At 47.1% G+C, this 24312-nt stretch overlaps 8 protein-coding genes across 8 annotated transcripts; 3 read left to right on the top strand and 5 right to left on the bottom strand.

Moving 5' to 3' along the window:
• Positions 1-849: 849 nt before the first annotated feature.
• On the top strand, positions 850-2478 carry LOZ57_000312 (uncharacterized protein; the record flags this gene model as incomplete). Its single annotated transcript, XM_049249419.1, has 4 exons — positions 850-1058; positions 1121-1148; positions 1212-1725; positions 1790-2478. 4 exons carry the CDS (start codon positions 850-852, stop codon positions 2476-2478), a joined length of 1440 nt encoding a protein of 479 aa, XP_049111613.1.
• Positions 2479-3505: 1027 nt separating this feature from the next.
• On the top strand, positions 3506-4954 carry LOZ57_000311 (uncharacterized protein; the record flags this gene model as incomplete). Its single annotated transcript, XM_049249418.1, has 2 exons — positions 3506-3583; positions 3653-4954. 2 exons carry the CDS (start codon positions 3506-3508, stop codon positions 4952-4954), a joined length of 1380 nt encoding a protein of 459 aa, XP_049111612.1.
• Positions 4955-6030: 1076 nt separating this feature from the next.
• On the bottom strand, positions 6031-7235 carry LOZ57_000310 (uncharacterized protein; the record flags this gene model as incomplete). Its single annotated transcript, XM_049249417.1, has 2 exons — positions 6031-6848; positions 6920-7235. The coding sequence occupies 2 exons, from the start codon at positions 7233-7235 to the stop codon at positions 6031-6033; spliced, it is 1134 nt and encodes a 377-aa protein (XP_049111611.1).
• Positions 7236-7524: 289 nt separating this feature from the next.
• mcl1 (DNA polymerase alpha accessory factor Mcl1) lies at positions 7525-10474 on the bottom strand (the record flags this gene model as incomplete). The annotated part of the gene is made up of 8 exons (XM_049249416.1): positions 7525-8208; positions 8262-8557; positions 8607-8738; positions 8790-8924; positions 8983-9923; positions 9984-10135; positions 10197-10354; positions 10435-10474. 8 exons carry the CDS (start codon positions 10472-10474, stop codon positions 7525-7527), a joined length of 2538 nt encoding a protein of 845 aa, XP_049111610.1.
• Positions 10475-10893: 419 nt separating this feature from the next.
• On the bottom strand, positions 10894-12726 carry LOZ57_000308 (uncharacterized protein; the record flags this gene model as incomplete). The annotated part of the gene is made up of 2 exons (XM_049249415.1): positions 10894-12406; positions 12464-12726. The coding sequence occupies 2 exons, from the start codon at positions 12724-12726 to the stop codon at positions 10894-10896; spliced, it is 1776 nt and encodes a 591-aa protein (XP_049111609.1).
• Positions 12727-13504: 778 nt separating this feature from the next.
• YME2 (mitochondrial escape protein 2) lies at positions 13505-16142 on the bottom strand (the record flags this gene model as incomplete). Its single annotated transcript, XM_049249414.1, has 3 exons — positions 13505-14061; positions 14123-15886; positions 15944-16142. 3 exons carry the CDS (start codon positions 16140-16142, stop codon positions 13505-13507), a joined length of 2520 nt encoding a protein of 839 aa, XP_049111608.1.
• Positions 16143-16381: 239 nt separating this feature from the next.
• On the top strand, positions 16382-16999 carry LOZ57_000306 (uncharacterized protein; the record flags this gene model as incomplete). Its single annotated transcript, XM_049249413.1, has 1 exon — positions 16382-16999. One exon carries the CDS (start codon positions 16382-16384, stop codon positions 16997-16999), a length of 618 nt encoding a protein of 205 aa, XP_049111607.1.
• Positions 17000-17719: 720 nt separating this feature from the next.
• Positions 17720-24285, bottom strand: GLT1 (glutamate synthase [NADH]; the record flags this gene model as incomplete). The annotated part of the gene is made up of 4 exons (XM_049249412.1): positions 17720-17876; positions 17940-23952; positions 24017-24057; positions 24116-24285. 4 exons carry the CDS (start codon positions 24283-24285, stop codon positions 17720-17722), a joined length of 6381 nt encoding a protein of 2126 aa, XP_049111606.1.
• Between the last annotated feature and the right edge of the window lie 27 nt (positions 24286-24312).

Below are 24312 nucleotides of genomic sequence, written 5' to 3'. Positions count from 1 at the left end.
CGTGCAGTGAGCTTCCGGGCTTATGATGCTAATCATGCCGTACAGATATATTTAGACTATATGCTCTTTATGCAAGAGTGAGTACAACACCATCGCCGGGAACGACTGGGCCGCATCACTTCACCGCCGCATGCGATATTGACTGTAGTGAGTTCAGGTTGATGCGAGAAGCTTCGATCCGGTCAAAGAAAAGCGGAGAGAGTGGTGTTTCTGCTCGAAGCATTCGACGAGTTACAGAGGTCGGCATTTTCGTTCAATGAGCACCTTGCTACCGTGCTAATGCGTTAATATTTTAGGGGACGTTGCGCAAGTTTAAAGGATAACGGGCTGGGCGAATAACCGAGACTGCTACCCAAAACGTGTTGATATTGACAAGGGGGGTGACTTAGCAATGCTGGATACCCTGTGAATCCTGGGTGCGGGAGTTATTGGAATCGTGGTTGTCGCATGTAGTATTAGAGCAGTATAGTAGATTTCAGTCCTCACAGGCTGCCTGTTGAATTCGCGTGGAATCCTCACATGCCGGATGGACCGGCGTAGAAATCAAGAGAAGCGCTCGCTGGTGAGCTTAAGGGGCCTGGAGGATGCCGCCGCGTGGATTTGCTGCTGCACCACAGCTCCACAAAGGCGAGCGGCTCGCCCACCAAAATCAAAACAGCCCGCGGCTTCTTTCTCGCACTCGATTATTGTCTCCACGACACACCTCTTACCGCACCCATATCTTTCTTTTTCACTTGTACGCTTTGGACAAACCCAAGCGCGATTATTACTATTCCACGCTCCTATAGCCACCCTTGACTGCATCTTGTCTCTTGTCCCGCATCACACGACCCGCCCACCTTACCGACCATGTCTGCATCGGCAGTTGGAAACACCTCCCCAGTCGACTCTAAGAGCTCTAAGAAGAAGCGTGGTAAGGCCGAAACTCCTGCGACGCCTCCAACTCCTTCCGCCCCAGAGTCAGCTTCTGTTGCTGAGTCGACTGCCAATGGCGCTGGCTCCGATTTTTCCTATCTGAAGGACCTTCAAAAGTACGCTTTCCCTATGTCTAGACCTTCGTGAGCTTTTTTTTTTTTTTTTTTGCATTCTTGCGTGCTGCTAACACTGTGGTCTCTGATAGGAGCTTGAGAAATGCAACCAAGAAGCTGGTAAGTTCTATTAGGTGTTCAATGGGCTGTGGGGTGAGGCATCACTGACGCTGAATGCCCTAGAACGCCACGGCTAAGGTCGATACCATTGTTGCCGAAAATCCTGGGCTATCGCTGGATGATCTGGTTGCTGCCAAAAAGATCAATGCAGACCAGAAGGCGCAAATGATAAAAAAGCCCGCCCTCCAGGAAAACGTTGCATCCATCGAGGAGCAGATCTCTCAGTTCAAACAATATGGCGCGCACTATGAAGAACGTCTCGCAAAACAAAAGGCAGAGCTGGAAAAGACACATCAAGAGCAAGTGGATGCTATCAAGAAAGATGCTACTGCTGATGCCCATCAAACTGCAGAGAAGGACTTCAAGGAGAAACTGCTTATCCTCAGTAAATTCTTGCGTGCTGCTGCTGCTATGAGACGTAGTGGAGATGAAAATTCAACCGACAGCCGTGCTTTCGAAGGTTTATTGTTTCAGGTGTATGGAGGCACAGATGAAGCAGTTGATGCCATGGAAAAGTTGATCAAGGGTGCTGAAGAGAACGTTACAAGTGTCGACGGAGACGCAATCGAATTGACCTGTAAGTCAGCAACGCAATAATCGATGATAATCAACCCTCATCCTTATACTAATATTACGTTTAGATGAACGAGTCAAACAGGCATCGTTGGACTACCAGCCCCCGGCAGAGACATGGACTGAAGAAGCTCAACAGTCTACCGAATCGATTCTCACCTCTAGTGCTATCCAGGCTACAGACCCTACCCTAGCGAACGCCGGGATGACTGAATTGCAGGATCAGTCCTTAATGGCCCAGGTATCAACAATGAACTCCTCTACACTCCAGCCCGCAGAGACTGTCCCAGCACAAGCCGTTGTTGCGAATGACTCTGCTAATGCTGTGGCACAGGCTGCATGGGCCACCCAGCCAGCGATGAGCTCTTCCCAAATGACCGAGGAATGGGTTAACGTTGAGAATCCGGACAAGATCGCAGAGGCCTTGGCAGCATCGCAAGAAGCTCCACGCCCTCCCTTCCAGTCTTCCAACAGTTGGGCCGATGATATCCCCGTCGCCCCTCTTGCTTCAACCCAGGGCGTTCAGCAAGTGGACGGCTTTGAGCCCGTCCTTCATCATAACAGACAGAACAGCGGACGTGGCAGAGGCTTCCGTGGCCGTGGCCCGCGAGGTGACGGCTATCGTGGACGAGGCGGCTACTTTCGTGGAGATCGTGGAGACTTCCGTGGACGTGGACGTGGCCGTGGAGAGTTTAGAGGTGGCCGTGGTCGCGGGTCATTCTCCCATCAGGCCGGAGAAACTGGACCGGCACAGTAACAGGAGCCGTAGAGCGCGCAAGTTTTACATCAACTGATCGCCAACGACGTGCTGCTTGTACTGTGAATACCCTACGACACAGATGCCTGCCGGAATCGCAGATTGATAGTCGGGTCGGTATCTCTGCTCTGACTCTGCTCCTATTTTTCTTGCCGCCGAATCGAGGATCCTATCTTTCACCTAAAGCCCCACCAGTCCTTTGCCTTACGGTCTCTCTCCTTTTACCATTCGTGTTCCGCCCTCGCCGTAACTGACGACTTCGCATCATCGGGAAGTGGCCATTTCTTTTTCAATCGAGACAACGCAGAGGAATCAACAATGAAAAAATTGGCTTTATGATTGTTTTAGCGTGCATTCGGTGTTGTTCGTTTCTTCCCTAGTTATCTCCTGGGCCCCTATTTCTCGTTTGTTCGTTGTCTCTTTTGCCGGTTGGGGGCGAGCTTTTTTTTGTTCCATGTAATTTAATTGACCTGGCTAGCACTTGGGACTGGGGCGGAGGGGATGGAGATTGACCCCTAGAGACTTGATAATACCCTTTATCCTTAGCAATGGCAGTCGAAGAGAACCTGGCTGTTCAATATCAATTTGATAATTCCGCAGGCAACCGAGAGAAGAATATGACATGTAGAACTAAGAACACAGCCCTTCCGATCCTGAAGGAACCGAATCCTTCACCAACTACGGCTCTCGCTGCAAACACTCTCGCCATTATTAGCTAACTATAGGGGCTCAGCCGTTTCCTCCGCAAATAGCCCATCGGTTCGGCATGAGGTACTTGGAGCTGGAACCCCGCCAAATCAAGGTTCGGTTTGGGCGTGTCTCAGTCTCAGGAGAGCTCCGAAACCGTAACCAGTTAACTAACTAACTAGTCAACTAAAATGCGCCAAAGCTTCTCACTGCTCTCGCTTGTCTAGTTCGTTAACTTACATTTAAAAAGACCCCGCCGGTTGCTGCTCCAACTGAGAATTTCACCTCCAGGAGCAAAAATGCTTGAGTGCGCTTGATTGACCCCGACGTTTTCCTCTCCATGGCGACTACTGCTGTCGCTCCGGCGCAACGGAAGCGCATTCTCAAAGTCCTGTTCATCTCTCTACTGTTAGACCTGGTAAGCAAGTCCAAAGAACTTCTAGCCCCCAGCTGAGCAATATTGTACTGAAATCGGGGCCACTTACAGATATCCTTTACGTTCATTCTGCCGCTGTTCCCGTCTCTGCTCACTTTCTACCTCCAACGAGATCAATCGCCGAATTCGGTGCTCAACCGCATACTCCATTATCTTAATGCCTATAAAAATTCATTTGCAAGGCCTATTGACTCCAAATATGATGTCGTTCTTTTGGGAGGCGCGCTTGGGTCCCTATTCTCATTTCTCCAGGCCATGGCAGCACCGTTTATTGGGAAAATATCCGATAGAAAAGGGCGCCGGACAGCTCTTCTCTGGTCCATGATGGGCAATATCGCTAGTGTTGCCTTATGGGTTGCTGCTACAGATTTCAGAACGTTTCTCGGGAGCAGAATTGTTGGTGGCTTGAGCGAAGGAAACGTACAGATCGCGAATGCGATTGCCACGGATATCAGCGACGAGAGCCAGAGAGGAGGAACCATGGCTCTGGTTGGGGCGTGCTTTAGCATTGCCTTCACCTTCGGGCCTGCCATTGGAGCTGCACTCTCTAACGTGACGGGGGTAGCGGAGAACCCTTTTGCCGTTGCAGCAGGCTGCTCGCTATTGTTGATTTTGACGGAGACAGTTTACATCTACTTCTATCTACCGGAAACACACCCGCGATATTCAAACCTTACCGAGAAAAAGATATCTCCTGAAACCTCGACAAAACAATCAAAAGATAATACCAATACCTCAGCAAGTCCTGCCGCGAAAAAGTATGCCAACAACCCATATTTGCTCAACATCACACATTTCCTATTCCTCCTACCCTTCTCGGGCCTCGAGTTCTCTCTACCATTCCTTACCGCAACGCTTTATTCCCAAATATCACCGTCACACTCGACAGCAAGCCCATCAGCCCTGAACGGCCGGCTTCTCTCCGCCATGGGCCTCCTATCCTCCATACTCCAAGGCTCCATAATTCGCCGCCTCCCACCTCTTCTTACCATTCGCATCGGTGTTTTAGCATGCACCTTTTCTTTCTTTTTCCTAGCTCGTATCTCCTCTTTGACTGGCCTCTACGCTGCCGGTTGCCTGCTTGCTGTAACAAGCGCCACTGTAGTCACGGGGCTGAACAGTCTGGGGAGTCTCGAAGCTGCAGAGGGTGAGAGGGGCGTGTTTCTAGGCCGCTTGCGAAGCTGGGGCCAGGCAGGCAGAGCAACAGGTCCAATTCTTTTCTGCACCCTCTTCTGGTGGGGCGGACGAGAAATTGCCTACAATGTTGGTGCCGCCGCTATGATGGGTGTTTGCGCCATTGTCTTTGGTGCTTTGAAATCCCCAGCCAGATCAAAAATAGCGGCAGGCAAATAAGTTTCTTTTGGATCATGGGCTCATAGATTACATTGAGTATTCCATTTACTACATAACACGGTAAGTTCACGGCTTGCCACACCTTGTTTGAATACCACTGTTTTTCTCTTCAATTTTGGCTTCTGGGGTCAATGGAATTATAGAAGCGAGCTGTTTCCTAAGGGGCGGTATATTATTTATCACAAGGATTGGACTTAAAAAAATTCCGAAGCCTTGTTCTGAAGAAATGCATCTACATTTATATCTTTTATTTTATCTATAAACCCATACTATGCTAAACGCCGTGAAACAATTCCATACAATTGAAGGGACTTATGTTATTTTTTCATTACTATATGGAGGAAACACGGTTCCGCTAAGAATATAAACGAAACAAGCTCGAAGCTTGCATATTACTACTGTAACAGGTATCTGAAAGCTTGATACTATAGAACATACTAACAAATGACCAATCTTCGATGCTTTAAAGAATACTTCTTGTAGTCCCTATCCTATCATACTATAGCCAGTCCACTCTAAGCCTTCTTCTCGGCAAATACTGGGTAAGAATGGTGTCCCATGCGCCATTCCACCACTCCAAAATCATAACATAATTGGCGGCTACGAGATGTTCTCTATACCGGGCATTCGAGCGCACGTATGGGTCAAATATCAAGTTTTCTTTTAATGGATCTAGCCCGGTCTCTCTGAAGCTGCCAAAGCAGTTTGAATATTTGGAGCACTAGGATACTTCATTTATACATGTCTCATTGTTCAACTCAGATTTATCTGAATTTCATAACAAGAAAAGTCTGAGAGGAGAATTTCAAACCCAGTTCTTGGGCGGGGGAAAATGACAATCAACATAGAGCCTCCCATAACTGCTGTCCCAATTGGGTATTGTACAGAGTGAAATGACACTTGGTCAAACGCCAGTTCAAAACTCCCACAACTTAAGGCATCGGCAAACTGATACAACCTGCGCATTCGAGATAACATGAAGCTAAATTAGGAGACCAACTTAAACAGAGAGATGAAGGCGACTGTAAGCAATGAGCGCCACACCTTTCAAAAGTGAAGTATATGTTCAGGCTGCCTCATGCTGACCAACATTTCTTGTCATCACAAGTTGCACACTCACTGGGTAGCCGATCACTAGGAAGCTGTGCAGCTTTGTTCAATCTTAATCTCTCACACGCATTCATCGGTGGTATTTCGACCACAAATGCAGGTGCGGGATTCGATGGCTCTCTAGAGCCCCATTTGGCTTTTCCTAGCAGCCAATCCGTCAACGTAACGACCTTAGCAGTTCTATCCCAGCCGGAATTCTCATCTGCATGCTCAATGGTATGTGTAGCTATACGGCCTTCCTCGTCGAAAGAAAATATAAACAATCCTGTAAATTGTTCTTCTTTTCCAAGCTTGAAAATTGGCACATCACCGCCTAGCAAGGCACTCAATCCCCTGTTTGCCCCGTTAGACGATGACGATGCTGATGATACAGCACTGCTTCCCGAACCTTTACATTCACCCCTAGACATAGATGACAAGTCACTTTTGGTCACTACTCTATTTTTTGATCCTGACGATGGGTTTGAAGAGCCGTCTTCCGTCACCCAGCGCACAACCAGCTTCTCGTCACCGTAGGAGTCATCGCGATCAAATTCGCACATTGCCCCTCCACGTACCATGCGTTCGCTGATAATTTGCAATCGAACATTTCCAACAATCGGAACACTGCCCCATGCCACCGGGGCGGTCCACAGCGCCGCACGGTAGGCAACACGGCCCTTGACGGTGGGTAGGTGAGGATGGGTTGATGGAAAAAGATGAAGACTTATATTTGGCGAAAGGATTTCCTGAGGAATTGGGTGAAGTAGGAGAGTTGGTAGGTGGGTAGTGAGGGTACGAAGAGCTACATAAGTCAAAAGTATAAAAGTCAGCTTGATATCCGTGTTGATTGAGGATGTTAATATCAGCACACACTCTTCCCAAGCTTAAGGATCCGCTCATCCAGGGGCTTGTGATTTTCATCCTCTCTTCCTCCGCTTGTTGCCCTTGAATCACTCCGGGATATTAATGTAGGCTGTGTGGCAGTTGTCCATAGCTCCGAGTCTGTGTCGCGCTCAGGTCGCAATCGAGCAAGAGAGCGCCGCGGTATGAACGGGGCCGAAATTATATAATTTTGGGCATGTGTTCGGTGCAAAGTAGAGGGAGCAGCTGGGACTATCGACGAAGAGCATCGGTAAAGGGCATTGATCACTGACGGTCTTGGGCATAGGCTGCAGAGAGGTTTGGGCATAGTGGAGATGGCGGCAAATGCTAAGGAAAACAGGAATTCAAAAATCGGGATACTTCATGAGTATCGATAACAGCAATATAGCTCGCCTTCATAGGGATTCGTTAGAGGGAAACCTGCAGTTGATGCTAAGCACGCCGTCCGTCGGAGGCAGCAGAAAGTTTTGTGCTGCGGGCAAACGGCCAATGACGTCGCTCGATAGGAGCTCAGACTCAAGCAAACAGCAAAGAGAACAATTGATCTGTCTGAACAGCTATAAAGAAGTGTATATTTTGTGAGAAATAGTCTAGTATCATACAAAGGTATCATCATTGTCGTCATCTTCACCCAGAAGCCTCCTCTCAGCTAATGTCCTGATCCGCTCATCCAGAATTGTTCGCTCATATCTCTGCGCAATCTTGCTAGCAGCCTCAAGCATCTTTCCTGTTCGATCTCGGAACATGGTAACCAGCTCATATGCCTTCATCCCCTTTTCTTCTCCTTCCCGACATTCGACTGCCAACAGCTGTAAAATGGTCTTGTCAACCTCGACCTCTTTCCTTCGTTGGTCTGCAAGTTGCGCCGAGCTGCCTTCTTCCGCTTCTACACAATCTTCCAAAAGACTGGCTTCGATGACGACCCTAACCAAGGTTTCTTGAAGTTTACGGTTAGTGTCTTGACCGTTCGGTGCCTCCATTTCCGTATCGCCGTCGTCGTCATTTGCTGGGTCCTTGCGTGTGGAAGAAATCGGTATTTTAAAGTCGAACTCAGTGAGAAGTGGGCGAGGGAAGTATGGATACTGATCTCCCCCTTTGAGAATGATGCAGTGGAAAGCATTTTCTGCAACAGCAACCGGCCAGTATGTTTCTTGCTTCTTGCCGGACGCCACACGATCAAGCTGCTTGGTATCTAGTAGAGGTACCCACCTCGCCTGACCGGGCTTTCGCCAATGTTGAAGCACTAGAAGTACTCCAGACGAATCGTATATGCATGGATCCTATTTGCACGTTTTAGCATTATGGAACAACGGGCGCTTCGAGCTGCACCTACTCCTTTATCAGAGAAAAAAACGCTTCTGAGATCGGTATCGTCTGCGAGGGCAACAATGTCTTCGTTTTGGCAAATGCGGTCCTCTTTAACATTTTCTATTGAATATGTTAATTGAGCGATGCCATCACTACCAACTGAGCCATTCCCAATGGTAAGAACATAATCTCGCCATGCAGCGCAGGTGACAGTTTGGCTTTTTTGCCGATAGATCCGAAATGGGGTCCCAAATAATGTGTAGACTCGGATATAGTTCGCAGAAGTGCTGACAGTGATATAGGAGTTGCTTAATGCAATTGCTATATATGAATCAGTCGATGGAATGCAAAAAATTGTATGCCATGATACCTGTGATTTTTTCGCCTTCTGGAAGGTCAGTCCTCCAGTCTGTTCTGGCTGTCCACATTTCATGAGGTCGATAGAAAATACTAGCAGGATTTCCGTCAGAGGGCTGGCAGGAAAATAACGTGCCTTTGTCATCTGCGATGTTTTAGTCTTGGATTCGGTGAAGAGAGAAAATTATCGACATACTCATGCATGCTTTATCGTATAAAAACGGATCTGTAAAATGGAAATCTCGGTAACGTTCTCGATCATAAAACTCAACAGTCACTGTATTATGAGTATCTTGGTCTACGCTCCATACAAATCCAATAAGATTTAGGCCTTTTTTGTATCCATTAGCATGTACAGTACGTGCATGGCTATATCTTGAAGAACTCACATAAATATCTTCTACCACCACGCCAGGGAGTGCTACCGGGTTGGAATGGCTCATGCTTTTGCGGCTGCCATAATTCGCCGGTTCTTCGCTTTTTTGCATGGCCAAACGGATCCCCTAGATGGCCATTGCTACGCTTTCCCAAAGGGTTGATACCTTCAGCATAGCCAGCACCATCGTCGTCATCCACGAAGTCTTCCTCATCGTCCATAGGTCCTAAAATATCATCAAGGGAGTCAGGGGAGTCTTTTCTTAACCCCCTTTCCCTGCGCAACCCATTTGCAAAGGTTCTACTCGGAAATTCCGAGCCAACATCGATTCCCGTTGAGAGTAAAGGTGCAACTTCCAGGGTCTTCTCAAGCAATTGTTTATATTCAGAAGGAATAAAATCTTTATGAATAAACAACTCTCCATCAGAGGTAGTGAATGAGAGTTCGTTTGCAACAGGATGCCATGCAACATTAGTGACGTTTGGAAAGTCATATTTGCGGAGGATATTCTGGGTTCTCGTTTCCCAAAGGACAATCTGACCATCTGCGCTTGCACTAACAAGCAATGCACCGTTGGGTGACCATGCTAGTGCCGTTATATCAGCAGTGTGGCCGTTAGAGAATTTCTTCTGTTTTGTCCAATCGCTGCTCGACACTACAACGATGTCTTTGGTAGCTTCGACAGCCGCAAACGCTGTACCATCCGGGTGCCATACAGCTTGAGACGTTGCTTCATCCTCGGTTTCTAATCTTCGAATCACACCATCAACTTTTTGGAGTAGGGTAGGTTCGGTTTCAATAAAAGAATAAACATAGATAATCCCATCTGAACAAGAAACAGCGACGTATCTTCCGCTTGGATCAAATGTAACATGTTTGACAGCTTTAGTTTGGTCTCGAAGGTATTTAACATGCGTCATATCCTCTATATTAACGATTTTGACTGAGAGTTCACTAGGAATAGCACTATTAGCCCTTGCATAATGGCATCTCTGAAAAAGTATGTTCACTTACTCGCTGGCAACCGCTACCCATTCTCCATCTTTAGAAATTGCTAAGTTCCGTACGGGTAATGAGCACCTGACGAGCATTTTATCCATTTTGCCATCTGGCAAACCATATTGCCAAACGGTACCATCCTCTGCGCCCATGACAAAGGAGTCATTCTAGATGTGTCTGATTAGCAACCTGCGCCCGAAATTTTATCCGATATTTTCCCGGCCATACCAGTGCAGCTATCGCCAAATGGCCATCCACGCCCTCGTCGACGGTTTTCGGCTCGCCATCTTCCGCGGTTGTGTAGATCCGAATGGCAGAATTTGATCCACCAGTGATTACTTTTCGTCCATTAGGAGTGTACGATAGCACCGTTACCCCAGGAGTATCTAATCAGACAATATTAGATGTTAATGAACTATGAAAAAAAGGCATTAAATATAGGAGTATTATCATGGGGGGTTCTTACGGGCTGGTCTGCCTCTTGGTCTCGCCGCCTCCGGCGCCATTGGACGGGGTAATTTCGTCAGGAATCTGTGGAATTACAGAAGAAAAAGACCGTAGTAAAAATAATGTAAGTGTAAACCAGAAGTGGCATTGCTCAATTCTGAGAAGTCTACTCAACAGCCCTTAACTTCTTCCTCGTTGCTTCTCGATTGAGCGACGCGTTGCGCGCTTGACACGCGTCGCGAAATTAGGTAGTTAACCAGCAAATTAACGTTTATTCCAAGGCTATAGTTAGCTTGATCTGATAAGATAATATCTTTCTCCAGTTGAGAAGTACCCGTGACCTTGCCAAGCCTTCATTGAACTGCTGGAAGGCTTGGCAAGGTCACGGGTACTCCATATGCCGTCTGGAGTAGTAATATAATATTGAGATGGCATGCTTTGAATAAGGACTTAGAGAATCAGAACTATAATTTATATTTTAGATTTTCAACTTCATTTTTACTCTAATATCCCTTTTAGGCACGCAAGTTGCGCTCCCATTTCTGCTAGGTAATACCTCCCATGCCTTGCCATCGGCACGCTGGATGTCCCACATGGCCAAAAAGGAAGCAGTAAAGAGTAGGGCTTGCCGTTCTGCAAAAGAGCGGCTGTAGCTAAACATGTCGTTAATTCCATCCGGCCATATATCGTCAATTCCCTTCGAGACCAGCTCACTCGATAGTAAGCTTTCATTTTCGACGGATACAACCTCGGTTTGAGAATCGAGCCCATCTTCCAACAGTTGCGCCAAAAATCTCTGCGGGTCAAATTTGCGTGGTTCTGGAAAATGCTCAGGGTCGGTATTGTGAATGAAGTGCGGAATAGCGACATAGCTTCCTGCTTCACATCGATACGCAATTGAATTTCGATTCGTAGCAGCGGAGCTTGATTCCTCAAGAATAATATCATTGTTCAATCTTCGGTAACTTATTGGTGTGGAATAGACACGAAGAGTCTCCATGTAGGTGGCCTTTAATAGAGGGCAAGCAGATGCGATTTTGTCTGGGTCTAAAGATAAGCGGGGTGGTTCAGGGATGTTGAAACCGGATTCCTGCCAGTTTGGGCGCGATGCTTGTGCGCATAGCCTAGTCTCCTCTAAAATTCTACCATGCAGCTCCTTATCGGATAAAATGTGAACAAGGTTCCAAAATACAATTGTATTCGTGGTCAGATTCAGTGTCCAAAGAAAAAATAAGTGTTCAGCGGCTGCTTGCTCTGCCGTGTATCCTGCGTCAACCATTGATCGAGAACGACTTTTTATTACTTCGGAGACATCATCCATATCCTGCCAGTCGAACCCGGGATCCACACCAATTTCTGTGGCAGCAAGAGCATTATGAAATGCTTTTAAAGCAAGTAGTAAACGGCGGCGGGCAGCATATGAAGTCACAAGTCCAGGAAAGGGGACCCAGCGTGGGACGCCCAGCAACATGGCGTTGAAATTCTTGTCGAATTCCCAAAGGTCATTTAGAGAGTAGGGGAAAGCTTCAGTAAACGACTTGCCCATAATGGCGGTGGTGGATATTACCCCAATAAAATTCCGCACAAGAGCAAATAAGTCAGTTTCACAGATAGGCCCACTATCAGCATCGACAATGGATACTCCGCTAAGCCTCTCCCAGGTTGATTGGTCAACAACACTCTGAGAAAATGATAGTAGATTTGGCATAGCTTGTTTGATTTCACGTGCAACCGTGGATGCGATATCTGTTAGCCAAGGGTCTTCGTTGAGAAACTGCATTGGCCCAGACGAAGAGTAAAGATCAGTCCTCTTGAAAAACCTGGGATTTCTTGGCGCACCAAAAACATTTTCAAGAATGTAATGAGCAGGGCCTTCATTAGATGAGGATGATGCTTTCTCCAGTAGGGAATTTGCTAAAGATGCGGTGAGTAATACATAGTGATCTTTCCCCTGAACATAAAGCGCCGGGAGAGCATTGTGCCTCCCCGTCCTATTAGATGTTAGGCAAAACCTTTGATAAAGAAACGAGGTTTCCAGCTGCACACACCTCAGCTTCTCGAATAGAATCCGTCGTCGGAATCCAAGGAGCACGCCATGCCCGATGTATGGGAACCAATATGGTACTCGTGTTGGCGATATCGACCCATCAGGAAACGTCGCTTCAGAGCGACCCCCTACGCCGGTGACGACTCGAGTTAAGACACAGACCAAAGCTATGAGTAATAAGACAGATAATGGTGATATTCCTGATCCAGTTTCTTTCAATGACTGAAGAATAAGTAGCGGTAGAGAGACTGGGCTCTCGTCCATGGCTTGGGGTTTGGTATTCAACCAATTCCGTTCTATAAGAGGACCCAAAGCGCCCGTCCGTGATACAGAGTGCCACTCTGTCGACACTATTGTAAAATACACATAACGCTAAATGACTTTCTAAAGATAAGCTGCGTCCCTTGGAGGCGAAGATAGAATATGGCCAGAGAAACGACTCCTGAAATGCGGGCCTAACCAAAATAACACTAGCGTGTAGCAACTTAACTTAGGCCTGTGGAGATTACCTAATCAAAGTTAGTTACTCCCTAGGTGGAGCTTCCTTAACTCAGGGACGCCAAGGCGACCCCGTCTTCTTACACCAAAAGGATGAGGGTCTGGCCTAATAATAACACTACTCGGATAAGAACCCATTTTTCATTGGGGGTTCTTCTATTGTTTATCATTCAGTATCTCAGCCATTTTGCTATCTCGCATCAATGAAGCGCTCATATCAGCGAAACTGGGCGGCTTTACACCTGATTGTGGTCTATTGCGCAAAGGGCTCAGTGGACAAGCTAACCGACACAAAAGATGCGGTACAATAGCACTTTGGGGATAGTGGGATTCAAACCCACAAACTTCCTTCCGAGGTGGTTGCTCCCCAACAGTAGCCCATGCCAGAAGAATTCCTGCAAGCGTTTACCAACTATACCAGCACCCTCTGCAGGTGTTATCATATAAATATTTGCGAGAGTTTGAATGTTATATGAGTTGGGGAAAATTGCAGGTTTTACCGCCCCATCGCTCATCCAAGCGAACTGAGGTGTGGCACTCGAAATCAGACTTGGGATTGAAGCGTCTTCTTCAGCTCTGCGCTTTCTCTTTCATACCCCTCGATCTTGGCTTGGCTGCTCGCTAGCTTGCTTAGAAGCCATGATACTCGGGGTCTGATTTCTCTCGGCTCTTTTGCAAAGGATGACAACACCTGTAATTCTCCTTCGCACTTTTTAATATTCTCAAGTTCCATCTCTGTTTGCTGCCCAAGCGTGCGAATATCAAGCCGACAGCGGAGAACATCATCTTCAAGAAGGCGCTTAAAAGCTGCGGCGTAGACTGGCCTGCCAGGTTTTATTGTCGAGGGGCGCCCGTTTAGTGTGGTCACGGAGATCAATTCCATTTGCTCTAGAGCCCGTATGGTCCTCTCGCCATCTTTCTTAAATAAGTCAGAAAATAGCACCTGGCTATACAAGACGTCACCATCTTTAGTATCGCCGAGACTCTTGATAAGAAACCATGCCTGTTCTGGAGACCAAGTCCGAGACGAAGTATCTACGTCAGCAATGAACATCTTCAAAATTTCTGCTGCCGATTGGCGAATGATGTCGTTAACGGCGCCTACATTTATTAGAATAGATCCACAGCATGCAGCATAACAAATCACATGTAGATAACGTACCTTTTGGGCTCTCCCCCCTACTTATCATCCTTGCAAAGAACTCTAGGTCCGACAAGCGGCCACCTAGCACTCCAATACTTTCCTCAAGATCGCTTATATATTTGTCTTCCAAAGACTCTAATTGTATACCGGCCTTTGGATCAATATTATTTTGATTCGCAAGAAGATGCTTTAGCACGAACTGTTTCGCCACTTTGGGGGTACAGTCCCCTAGCTGAATTTCATGGAATACTTGATTAGGCAAAGCACGACTAAGTGTTTTCGAATATGAAATGTCTCCAGTTAGAAAAATAACGCGAGCAATATTGGAAGCCGTGAGTGCAGCCGCCCAGTCTGATAGTTTATCGTAAATCATCTGGTTATCATTTGCCTTATGCAAGAAGTTATCGATGATAATAACGGGTCTATATTCAGGATGAGTTTCGAGAAACTCATCGTCTGTCAAATTTGCATCCTTTCCGTCTTTCTTCTTCTTTTCTAACGCAACTTTTTTCAGCGCATTAGCAGTATTCTGAAGAATGTGACCCAGCTGAGAATCCAGGGTTTCTGAAAGTCCGGCGTTTGCGCCTAGCGTCTGTGTTGCGATATCAATCAAGCTGCTTATGCTGTTCATCCACGAGAACACCGGTCGATAACCGACTTCCGCAGCGGCAGCATTTATTGTGGCACTATCGCCTTTTGCCTCCTGAATCTGCTTGCAATCAATAACCAATTTGTGGCGATAATCTTTAAGTGCTTCATCAAGAACGAGTTCTTTCTTCCCTGAGCCCCTAGGGCCATGCACGACTGTGAATGTATTTGTAGCCTCGATCAACCAGGTTTGAAGTTGCTGGATATCACCTCTGCGGTCGTCCCATATAGCAGTTAATCCGCTAGAGTCTGAGCGCTGTTGCGAGCGGAACGAAAGTATGTCATTTGCTTTGCTTGCTTGAAGTTGTATCCATTTCCATAGCCTGCTATCATGAACATCAATTGGTGGAGATATCCGTATTTTGATAAAAAACGTGCGGATAGGGTCGAAAATTATGACTGTTAGCGTAGCCAAGAGGGCAGCAATAACTGGAATTACAATTCTCGGGTGATTGAAAACCCAATCTCTTATGACGTGAGGTTTCAGTTTCTGCTCGTAAGAAAATTTTAATACTGTACCGGTACTTCCTCCACCTTCTGCTTCCGAGACATTATACCCATGTAAACAGTTTTTTGCCATTATAGCGTACCCTGGGTTGGAAAATTCGAGTAGTGCATATCTCGGTTGGACTTTCGAATCGGAGGGCTGAGGAATAATATCGGAAAGCTTCCCGTACCTTCGAGCTAATGAATAAAGTGACTCGGGTGATAGTTCCACGTATGATGCTCCTGGATGTGTTGGAAGAAATTCCACCTTAAGTCTAGAGCTCGGGTATCTTTGTAGGTCTTCTAGCCAGGGGCGTCCACGAACCACAGCAGCTCGTACGGACCTGAAAGGACTAAACCATGGTTTTACAGGCTGATTTTCCAAATGTGAGTCTATCAGGCTTGAAAGGCCCTCTGGGTTCAGGTTTTGTGTACCTGAAAGCTTCACAAATGCACCGCCTTCCGAGTAACGGGGAATAACTTTTTCGATATTACCCCGAAGCTCGGGGGGAAAAGAGCTCTCAATAATATTCAACGGACTAGCACCAGTGAATCGTTGCATTAAGTTTCCCACTCGCTCTAGAAATGAAGGGGTCGGATCTATGCTGGAAATCCGACGGGAGAAGATAACTTTCACCGGGAGCACATCTTTTATTTGAGTCAACGCTGGGCTTGTAGATGCATTACAAAAATTAGAGCACTTACTGTCAAGGTATAATACAGACTCGCTTGGCGTCGTGACAATATGGCCAGTTTCGTCGGCATTCGAATAAGTAGCGGCATATCTTCCCTTAAGGGGCAGGCAAAACAGCCTGCAATTGATGGGCGGAATTTCTCGCCGGGCAAGGCATACTGGGGTCTGCCAAACCGTCCTCACATGTGTCCTCTTCACAATATGTATCATTATGCAGCCCCAGCCTCTCTATATACAAATGTAGAGAGATTTATGGATGGTGATAGTCAGAATCAATATATCGTGTTGCAAGACAAACATGACGTAGGGCAGCATTATTCCGGCGCTAGTAACTTTGTAGTGAAAAATACGCCTTGGTACACCAAAATTTCACCTTCGTAATTATATTTCAATCTTGCATTTCGAGGAGTTTTGCGACAAACGGCGCTTGTCCAACCTTGTATACCATAATGGGGTGGTGGTGGAATTCATCCGAGCAATCATCCCAATCACCCAAACCTCACAATGCAGACGCGTCGACACCGCTCCAGCCGAAAAGCAAAAACCCAACACTTCCTTCGCAACAGCAAACGCCGGTGGCTCGCGATGAATTAGCAGAAGCGGAGCTTCAGAACTTCCTTGCGAGCATAAAAGACACAAACGAGGCTGTTCAGCAGGCTCCAACGCAAAAGGCTCCTTTAGAATCCACATCCACACCTTCTTCGATTGACCCCGACTCCCTCTACCAGACCACCATGTCTTGCCGCATGGCTTTTGACTACGCTTTCTTCTGCCAATCCTTCGGTGGTCAGTGGGTGAATTACTACAGATATGGTGAATTAAAGGATTGCTCCCAACATTGGTCCGATTTTTGGTTTTGCATGCGAACAAAATCATATTCAGAAGCAGATAAGGCTAAGATGATTGCGGATCATAATCGAAAAAAGGCTACGAAATGGAAGACTGGTCCAAATAGTGAAGATGTGTGGGATATAAGAACAGAACCTGTGCGGGGAGCTTTTGAAGGAGACTTTGAAGCTGCGGAGCGGGAAATGAAGCTTGCAGAGCAGCGAGAGCGCGAGGAATAGCACCAGGTGACAGCATCTGGAATCTGGGCCAATCATGTCTTCACCGTATCATTTTTATTGGTTGAATATACTTATTTGATAACGGTGATTTGCATGGATTATGTACATGTCTTTTATCATCATTTCTCTTCTAATGATTTTCCCACTTTATCATATCTCGGATCTTTTGCCTTGTGAGGATGTAGATCTAGAAGCGGCAGTCTTGAATTTGAAAAATTCCTTACCTAGTAGGATAAATCTGGTGAAAGGCGGTAGATACGAAAATAAAAAGGGATCGCACTAAAAAAACGAAAAAATGCTTTCAGAGACCTCAAAACGAATCGTAGTAATATTTGCATACATTATTTATATACATGTCTGTACGGAGTACATACGGATCCTTTTATCAAGGATAGGTTCTAAGTCACACAATCAACTCATCAGATGACAGGTAATATTCGCCAAAAAATATGCATTTCGAAAAAATTGCGTAGAGCAAGGGAAGTAAGAGAAAAAGAGTATATGTCTCAATAAGGGAAAAGGCATAGTTTTATAAAGTCGCCTCACAATTAAACAGGCTATGGACGTTCAGCTGACCACCATAAATCATAATAAAACAAAAAGATATTGCAAAAAGGAAAAATAGTAGTACACCTCGTAAACTGTCGGAAAGTGTCCCATCGGGTTATGCAGTAAGTTACCATGCCGATGCGGATGTTATCAAATGGCTGATGGTTGCGTTTAAGCAGTAACGCTTTGCAGCTGGACTGGACGGGTTTGTGGCACCGAGTCTATCGCGGAGCGACGAACGATACCTCCAGTAATAGGAAGGTGAGAGGACGTGCCTAAAAGGTAGGAGTCGATTTCACGAGCAGCTTGACGGCCTTCATTGATGCCCCTGAAGCGAGAAAAGGTAAGTACATGAGTCACGACCAGAAAGGGGGACAGAAATGTTTCTTACCAGACAATTAATGACTGGCCGCGCCTGCAATCTCCAGCGGCAAATACTCCTGGGATATTAGTTGAATAGTGACCAGGAGGTGTTTTTATATTTTTTCTTGCGTCCAGTTCGACGCCATCGCCCAAAACCCGGTCTTCTGGGCCCAAAAAGCCCATTGACAGCAAAACAAGATCCGCTGGGAAAAACTGCTCGCTCCCTTCAATTGTTTTCATGTCCCAGCCGCCAGAAGAGCTCTTGGCCCACTCAACGCGAGTGATATTAATACCTCTCACGTTGCCTTGGTCATCTCCAACGAACTCCTTGGACATCACACAGTATTCACGAGGGTCCCTACCAAAGTGAGATTTAACTTCACTATGACCGTAATCCACGCGATAGACTCGAGGCCATTGTGGCCAAGGGTTGTCCCCTGCACGCTCACCAGGTGGCTGTGGAAGCAGCTCAAAGTTAGTGACTGATTTAGCGCCATGACGTACGGAAGTGCCAATGCAGTCATTCCCAGTATCTCCACCCCCAATAACAATAACGTGTTTGTCCTTGGCCGATATGTATGCGCCATCGGCGAGTTCAGAGTCAAGGAGAGACTTGGTATTTTTGTGGAGAAATTCCATAGCAAAGTGAATCCCATTTAATTCGCGGTTCGGGATTTTAAGGTCTCGAGCAACTGTTGCGCCTGTAGCAATGACAACAGCATCGCTTTCCTTTCGCAGAGATTCCAAGGTGACACCATCATCTGGTCCAACAGGAGTGCCCGCACAGAACTTGATACCTTCGGCAGTCATGAAATCAACACGTCTCTGAACAACCCGCTTGTCTAATTTCATATTCGGGATGCCGTACATTAAAAGGCCACCGATGCGGTCTGCGCGCTCATACACAGTGACACTATGACCTGCGCGATTCAGTTGATCCGCCGCAGCAAGACCAGCTGGGCCAGAACCAATGATTGCCACGGTCTTCCCAGTGCGATTTGGCGGTGGATTCGGCACCATCCAACCCATCTCAAACCCTCGATCAATGATAGCGCACTCAATGGATTTTATGCCAACTGGGTCTTCATTAATTCCAAGGACACAAGCACCTTCACAAGGAGCCGGGCAAACTCGGCCGGTGAATTCGGGAAAGTTATTTGTCATTAGCAAGCGGTTCAGAGCATCCTGCCATTGGTTCTGGAACACAAGCTCATTCCATTTAGGAATGATGTTAGAAATTGGGCATCCCGTATCAGATTGGCAGAAGGGAACACCGCAGTCCATGCAGCGGGCAGATTGATACTTCAGTTCATCTTCTGTCAATCGTTGTGACAACTCGGCCCAGTCCTTCGTTCGAGTCTTAGCATTGCGGTATTTCTCATTATGGCGACGGTATTTCATAAAACCCTTAGTTTTATCAAGAATCAAAGCAGTTCGCTTTTTCTCCGCTTTAGAATCTATGATACTATCCTCTATATCAAGGATCTGGCTCTTTTTGCCTTCTTCGTGACCGGCACCTACCTTCTCCTTAACAAGTGGCTCTGGGGATTTCACAATAGAGTGCCAGGGCTTCTTAGCCGCAGCTTTTTTGGCAGCTTCTTCTTCCATAACACGTTTATAGTCAGTCGGGAGAACCTTAACAAAATGACTTAATGCTCTGCTAAAGTCGAGAAGAATGCGAGCAGCAATTTCGGAGCCAGTATAGTGGTGATGGTCTTCAATAAGACCACGGACAAAAGCAATTTCGCTTGGGTCCTCAATTCCACAGAGCTCAACCATTTCCGTGTTTACTCGAGTGTGGAAATCACCTTGCATGTCAAGTACGTACGCAATGCCACCGGACATGCCAGCTGCGAAATTGCGGCCAGTAGTGCCTAAAATAAGCACACGGCCACCAGTCATATACTCACAGCCATGATCACCAACGCCTTCAACGACCGCGGTGGCTCCAGAATTGCGAACAGCAAATCGCTCGGCCGCTACGCCGCGGAAATAGCAGCTACCGCCAGTTGCACCGTATAGACATACGTTACCAATAATGATATTTTCTTCGGCTTTGAAAGCAGCTCCCCGATGGGGATATATGATGAGGCGACCGCCAGATAAGCCTTTCCCAACATAGTCATTTGAATCACCCTCTAACTCTAAGGTGATACCGGGCGCAAGATATGCACCGAACGACTGCCCAGCCGAGCCTTTGATATTTGCATGGATGGTATCCTGAGGAAGGCCAACATTTCCATATCGTTTACTTACGTGGTATGAGAGGGTGGCACCCATCGCTCGGTCGGTGTTGACAATGTCACATTCAACACGACATGGAAGGCCTTTCTCTAATGCGAGTTCTGCTTCAGCAATAAGCTTGTTGTCGAGTCGAACATGGAGGCGGTGGTCCTGCTTTCTAACATTGTATGTCGCAACACCCGGGCGAAGTGAATGAGCAGGTGTAAGGATGAGTGAGAGATCAATATTTTCCAATTTGGGGGATGACAAGTCATCGCGAATCTTGAGTAACTCTGCACGACCAACCATCTCATTAATAGTTCTGATACCTAGTTTTGCCATGATAGCACGGAGTTCATTCGCCACGTAGTAAAAGAAATTAATAACATGCTCTGGTGTGCCCTCGAATTTTTCTCTGAGAGCAGGGTCTTGGGTCGCGATTCCAACCGGACACGTACCCAAATGGCATTTACGCATCATTATGCAGCCCATAGCGATAAGAGGAGTAGTTGCGAAACCCCATTCTTCGGCTCCAAGTAAGCAGGCGATGGCAACGTCTCGGCCCGTTCTCAGTTGACCATCGGTCTGTACGATCACACGACCTCGAAGATCGTTGAGCACAAGCGTCTGGTGAGTCTCAGCGAGGCCTAGCTCCCATGGCAAGCCTGCATACTTAATACCTGTCCATCTCGACGCGCCTGTTCCTCCATCATGGCCAGAGATGAGGATATGATCAGCCTTGGCTTTCGCGACTCCGGAGGCAACGATACCAACGCCAACTTCGGAGACCAGTTTCACCGAAACACGCGCGCGAGGATTAGAGCATTTCAGATCGTAGATCAGCTGCTTCAAGTCTTCAATGGAGTAAATATCGTGGTGTGGTGGTGGTGAGATCAAGCCGACGCCAGGGGTAGAGCGGCGAGTGTTGGCAATTGGCCCCGTGACCTTCGAGCCTGGAAGCTCACCGCCTTCTCCCGGCTTGGCGCCTTGGGCCATTTTAATCTGCAGCTCATCTGCGTCGGCGAGATATGCCGACGTCACCCCAAACCGACCTGAGGCTATCTGCTTAATAGCAGATCGCATAGTGTCGCCATTTTCGAGAATTTGACTGCGCTCCGGGTCTTCGCCTCCTTCTCCGGTATTGGATTTGCCGCCCAGTCGATTCATTGCGACAGCAAGAGTGGAGTGCGATTCATAAGAAATGGAGCCATACGACATGGCTCCGGTGACAAAACGCCGAACAATTTCTGTCCATGGCTCGACTTGTTCAATTGGTACAGGTGGGCGCTGCTCGAAATCAAAGTCCAGTAACCCACGAAGTGTACAGTTTTTGACCTGCTCATGTTCTGATCTCGCATACGCTTCGTACGACTTGTCGTTCTTAGTGCGCACGGCATCCTGAATATTTGCAATACTGACGGGGTCGTTAATATGAGCTTCGCCACCGTCTCGCCAATGGTATTCACCAGACTCAGGAAGGCCAGGGATTTGGGTAATATGTCGTGTGGGATATCCCCGTTCGTGGAAAGCGAACGCGTCCTGCGCAATTTGTTCGAATGTCATACCACGAATCCTGCTGGCGGTGCCAGCGAAGCAACGGTCAATTACACTGTCATCGATGCCTAAGGCCTCAAAAATTTGAGCGCCTTTATAACTCTGCAGTGTGGAAATACCCATTTTGCTCATCACCTTGAGAATGCCACCATCGCAGGATGTCTTGTAGTTGGTGATCACTTGTTCATCTGTGAGCGTCTTTCTAATCAGATTTTCGCGGTGCATTTTCAAAATACATTCCATAGCCAGATATGGGCAGATAGCATCGGCGCCATATCCCACAAGGACACACATGTGGTGAACTTCACGGGCTTCTGCAGTCTCTACTACTAGGGCAACAAGTGAACGCCACTTATTTCGAACCAGATGATGGTGGACTAAACCAGTAGCAAGAAGGGTTGACACCGATACTCGATCTTCAGATGTAGCACGGTCGGATAGTATAAGAATACGGTCTCCATTTTCAATGCCCGTAGTAGCGGCAGCACAAATATCATCCAAAGCATTAAGATATCCCTGGATACCCTTTGATTTTTCAAAAGTGATATCTATTGTTTTGATAGACCAATCGCTGTGCAACGATGGAAGACTTTTAACGGCATTAAATTCGTTGATTGAAAGGATCGGCGAAGGAAGATGGAGGCGATTGCATTGAGAAGAGTCGATTTCCAAGAGGTTTCCCTGAGGTCCGACATAACACTCTAACGACATAACAATAGCCTCACGGATGGGGTCAATTGGGGGGTTGGTGACTTGTGCGAAAAGCTCACGGAAATATTCGTACAACAATCTTGGCTGCTGTGCTAGACAGGCTAATGGGGCATCGTTACCCATAGACCCAAGTGCTTCCTTAGAATCTGCAGCCATGGGACCAAGAAGAAGACTGACTTGTTCGAAAGAATAGCCGAAAGCCTTGAGACGTGGGTCCTGTTGGATAGTGATACTATCCAGTGTTGGTGTGAGATTAACATCTCCATCTGATAACTTTTGATGGATTTCAGGAAGGCTCAGCAAGTGCTCTTCAATCCAGTCTTCAAAGGGCTGACGATTAGCTACAGTCTTCTTCAGCTCTGTATCATCAATGATCCTTCCGGCTACAGTATCAACTAGAAGCATCTTCCCTGGTTGTAATCGCCCTTTTTCGATAATTCGTTCCGGGTCGATGGCAATGGTACCAACTTCTGATGCACAAATTATCCGGTCATCGTCAGTCACATAGTACCTGCATGGACGAAGGCCGTTCCGGTCAAGATTTGCGCCACAGTAGCGACCGTCGGAGAAAGTGAAAAGAGCTGGCCCATCCCATGGCTCCATCAAACAGGCAGCCCACTCATAAAAGGCAGCTTTTTTGGGGTCCATCGCCGGATTATCCTGCCAGGCCTCAGGAACCATCATCATGACAGCCTCTGGGAGGGACAGCACACCATTAATCGTGAGCAACTCGAGAACATTATCAAAGGCGGCAGAATCGGAACCACCGTCTTCGACAATAGGGTAAAGGTATTCGAGTTCATCGCCGAAGATATCAGATTTAAGTACACCCTCTCGGGCTCTCATCCAATTTTTGTTTCCACGCAGAGTATTAATTTCACCGTTATGAGCGGCCCATCGCAGAGGCTGTGCGCGGTCCCATGATGGAAAAGTGTTGGTCGAGAAACGTGAGTGAACGAGAGCGAAATGACCCTCGTAATCAACGGATAGAAGGTCATGATAATATTCATACACTTGGATCGGCGCAAGTTGGCCCTTATAAATAATGTTTTTGTTGCTCAGCGAGCAAATATAAAACCAATTCACTAGGCCCAAGACGTGCGTTGCTCGTTTGCGAAGGACATAGAGTTGTCTCTCGAATGTTCTCTCATCGAAGTTTTCTTCATGATCACTATTTGGTTTATTTCCATCACCATACGCAGAGTGTAGCACAACGAATGGCTGAATAATAAATGGCTCACGAGAAAGCGCAGCTGGCCCGAGAAGAGTCGAGTCGCGGGGAACCTCGCGCCAGCCTAAAACACGGAGGCCGAGGGACTTTGCTAGATCCTCAAAGGTAACTTTGGACTCTTCAAAGGCTTCCAAATCTGGTTTAAAAAATAGGTTGCCCGCGGCATATTTTCCCAGTGGTGGTAATTCCACACCAGCATCCCGAGCAAAGTGTTTTACGAAAAACTTGTGTGGAATGCTGGTCATAACGCCTGCTCCGTCTCCATCTCGGGCATCTGAACCCACAGCACCCCGATGAGTCATGTTGCAAAGTAGGTATCGCGCTATTCGAAGAAAAAACAGTCAGTTTCGATAACCCAAACCACAAGATTAAGAAAGCCGCCCTACCATCAGTGATGATTTTATGACTCGGCTTGCCTTTAATATGACTGAATTGGTTCGTTAGCTAAGGTAGGAGCGAATTTTATTCCAACAAATTTCACATACGCTGTGAAGCCTACTCCGCAGGCATCTTTCTCCAGCTCAGGGTCATAAAGGCCCTGCCTTCGCGGCAAGGCCTCCGCCCAGCCATAGCCCTTCTCAGACCGGTACTCTGAGTACTCGTGCGGTTGTTCCTCCTCTAGATTAGGACCATATATGTCTTCCAAGAGACCCATTCTTCCGTCGGCAAGCGACAGAGAATG

This window comes from Ophidiomyces ophidiicola (genome assembly GCF_022830035.1).
Source record: "Ophidiomyces ophidiicola strain CBS 122913 chromosome Unknown scaffold_1, whole genome shotgun sequence".
Lineage (NCBI taxonomy): Eukaryota > Fungi > Ascomycota > Eurotiomycetes > Onygenales > Onygenaceae > Ophidiomyces > Ophidiomyces ophidiicola.
The sequence above is the reverse complement of the archived record's forward strand: the minus strand, read 5'-3'. Positions and strand labels throughout refer to the sequence as shown.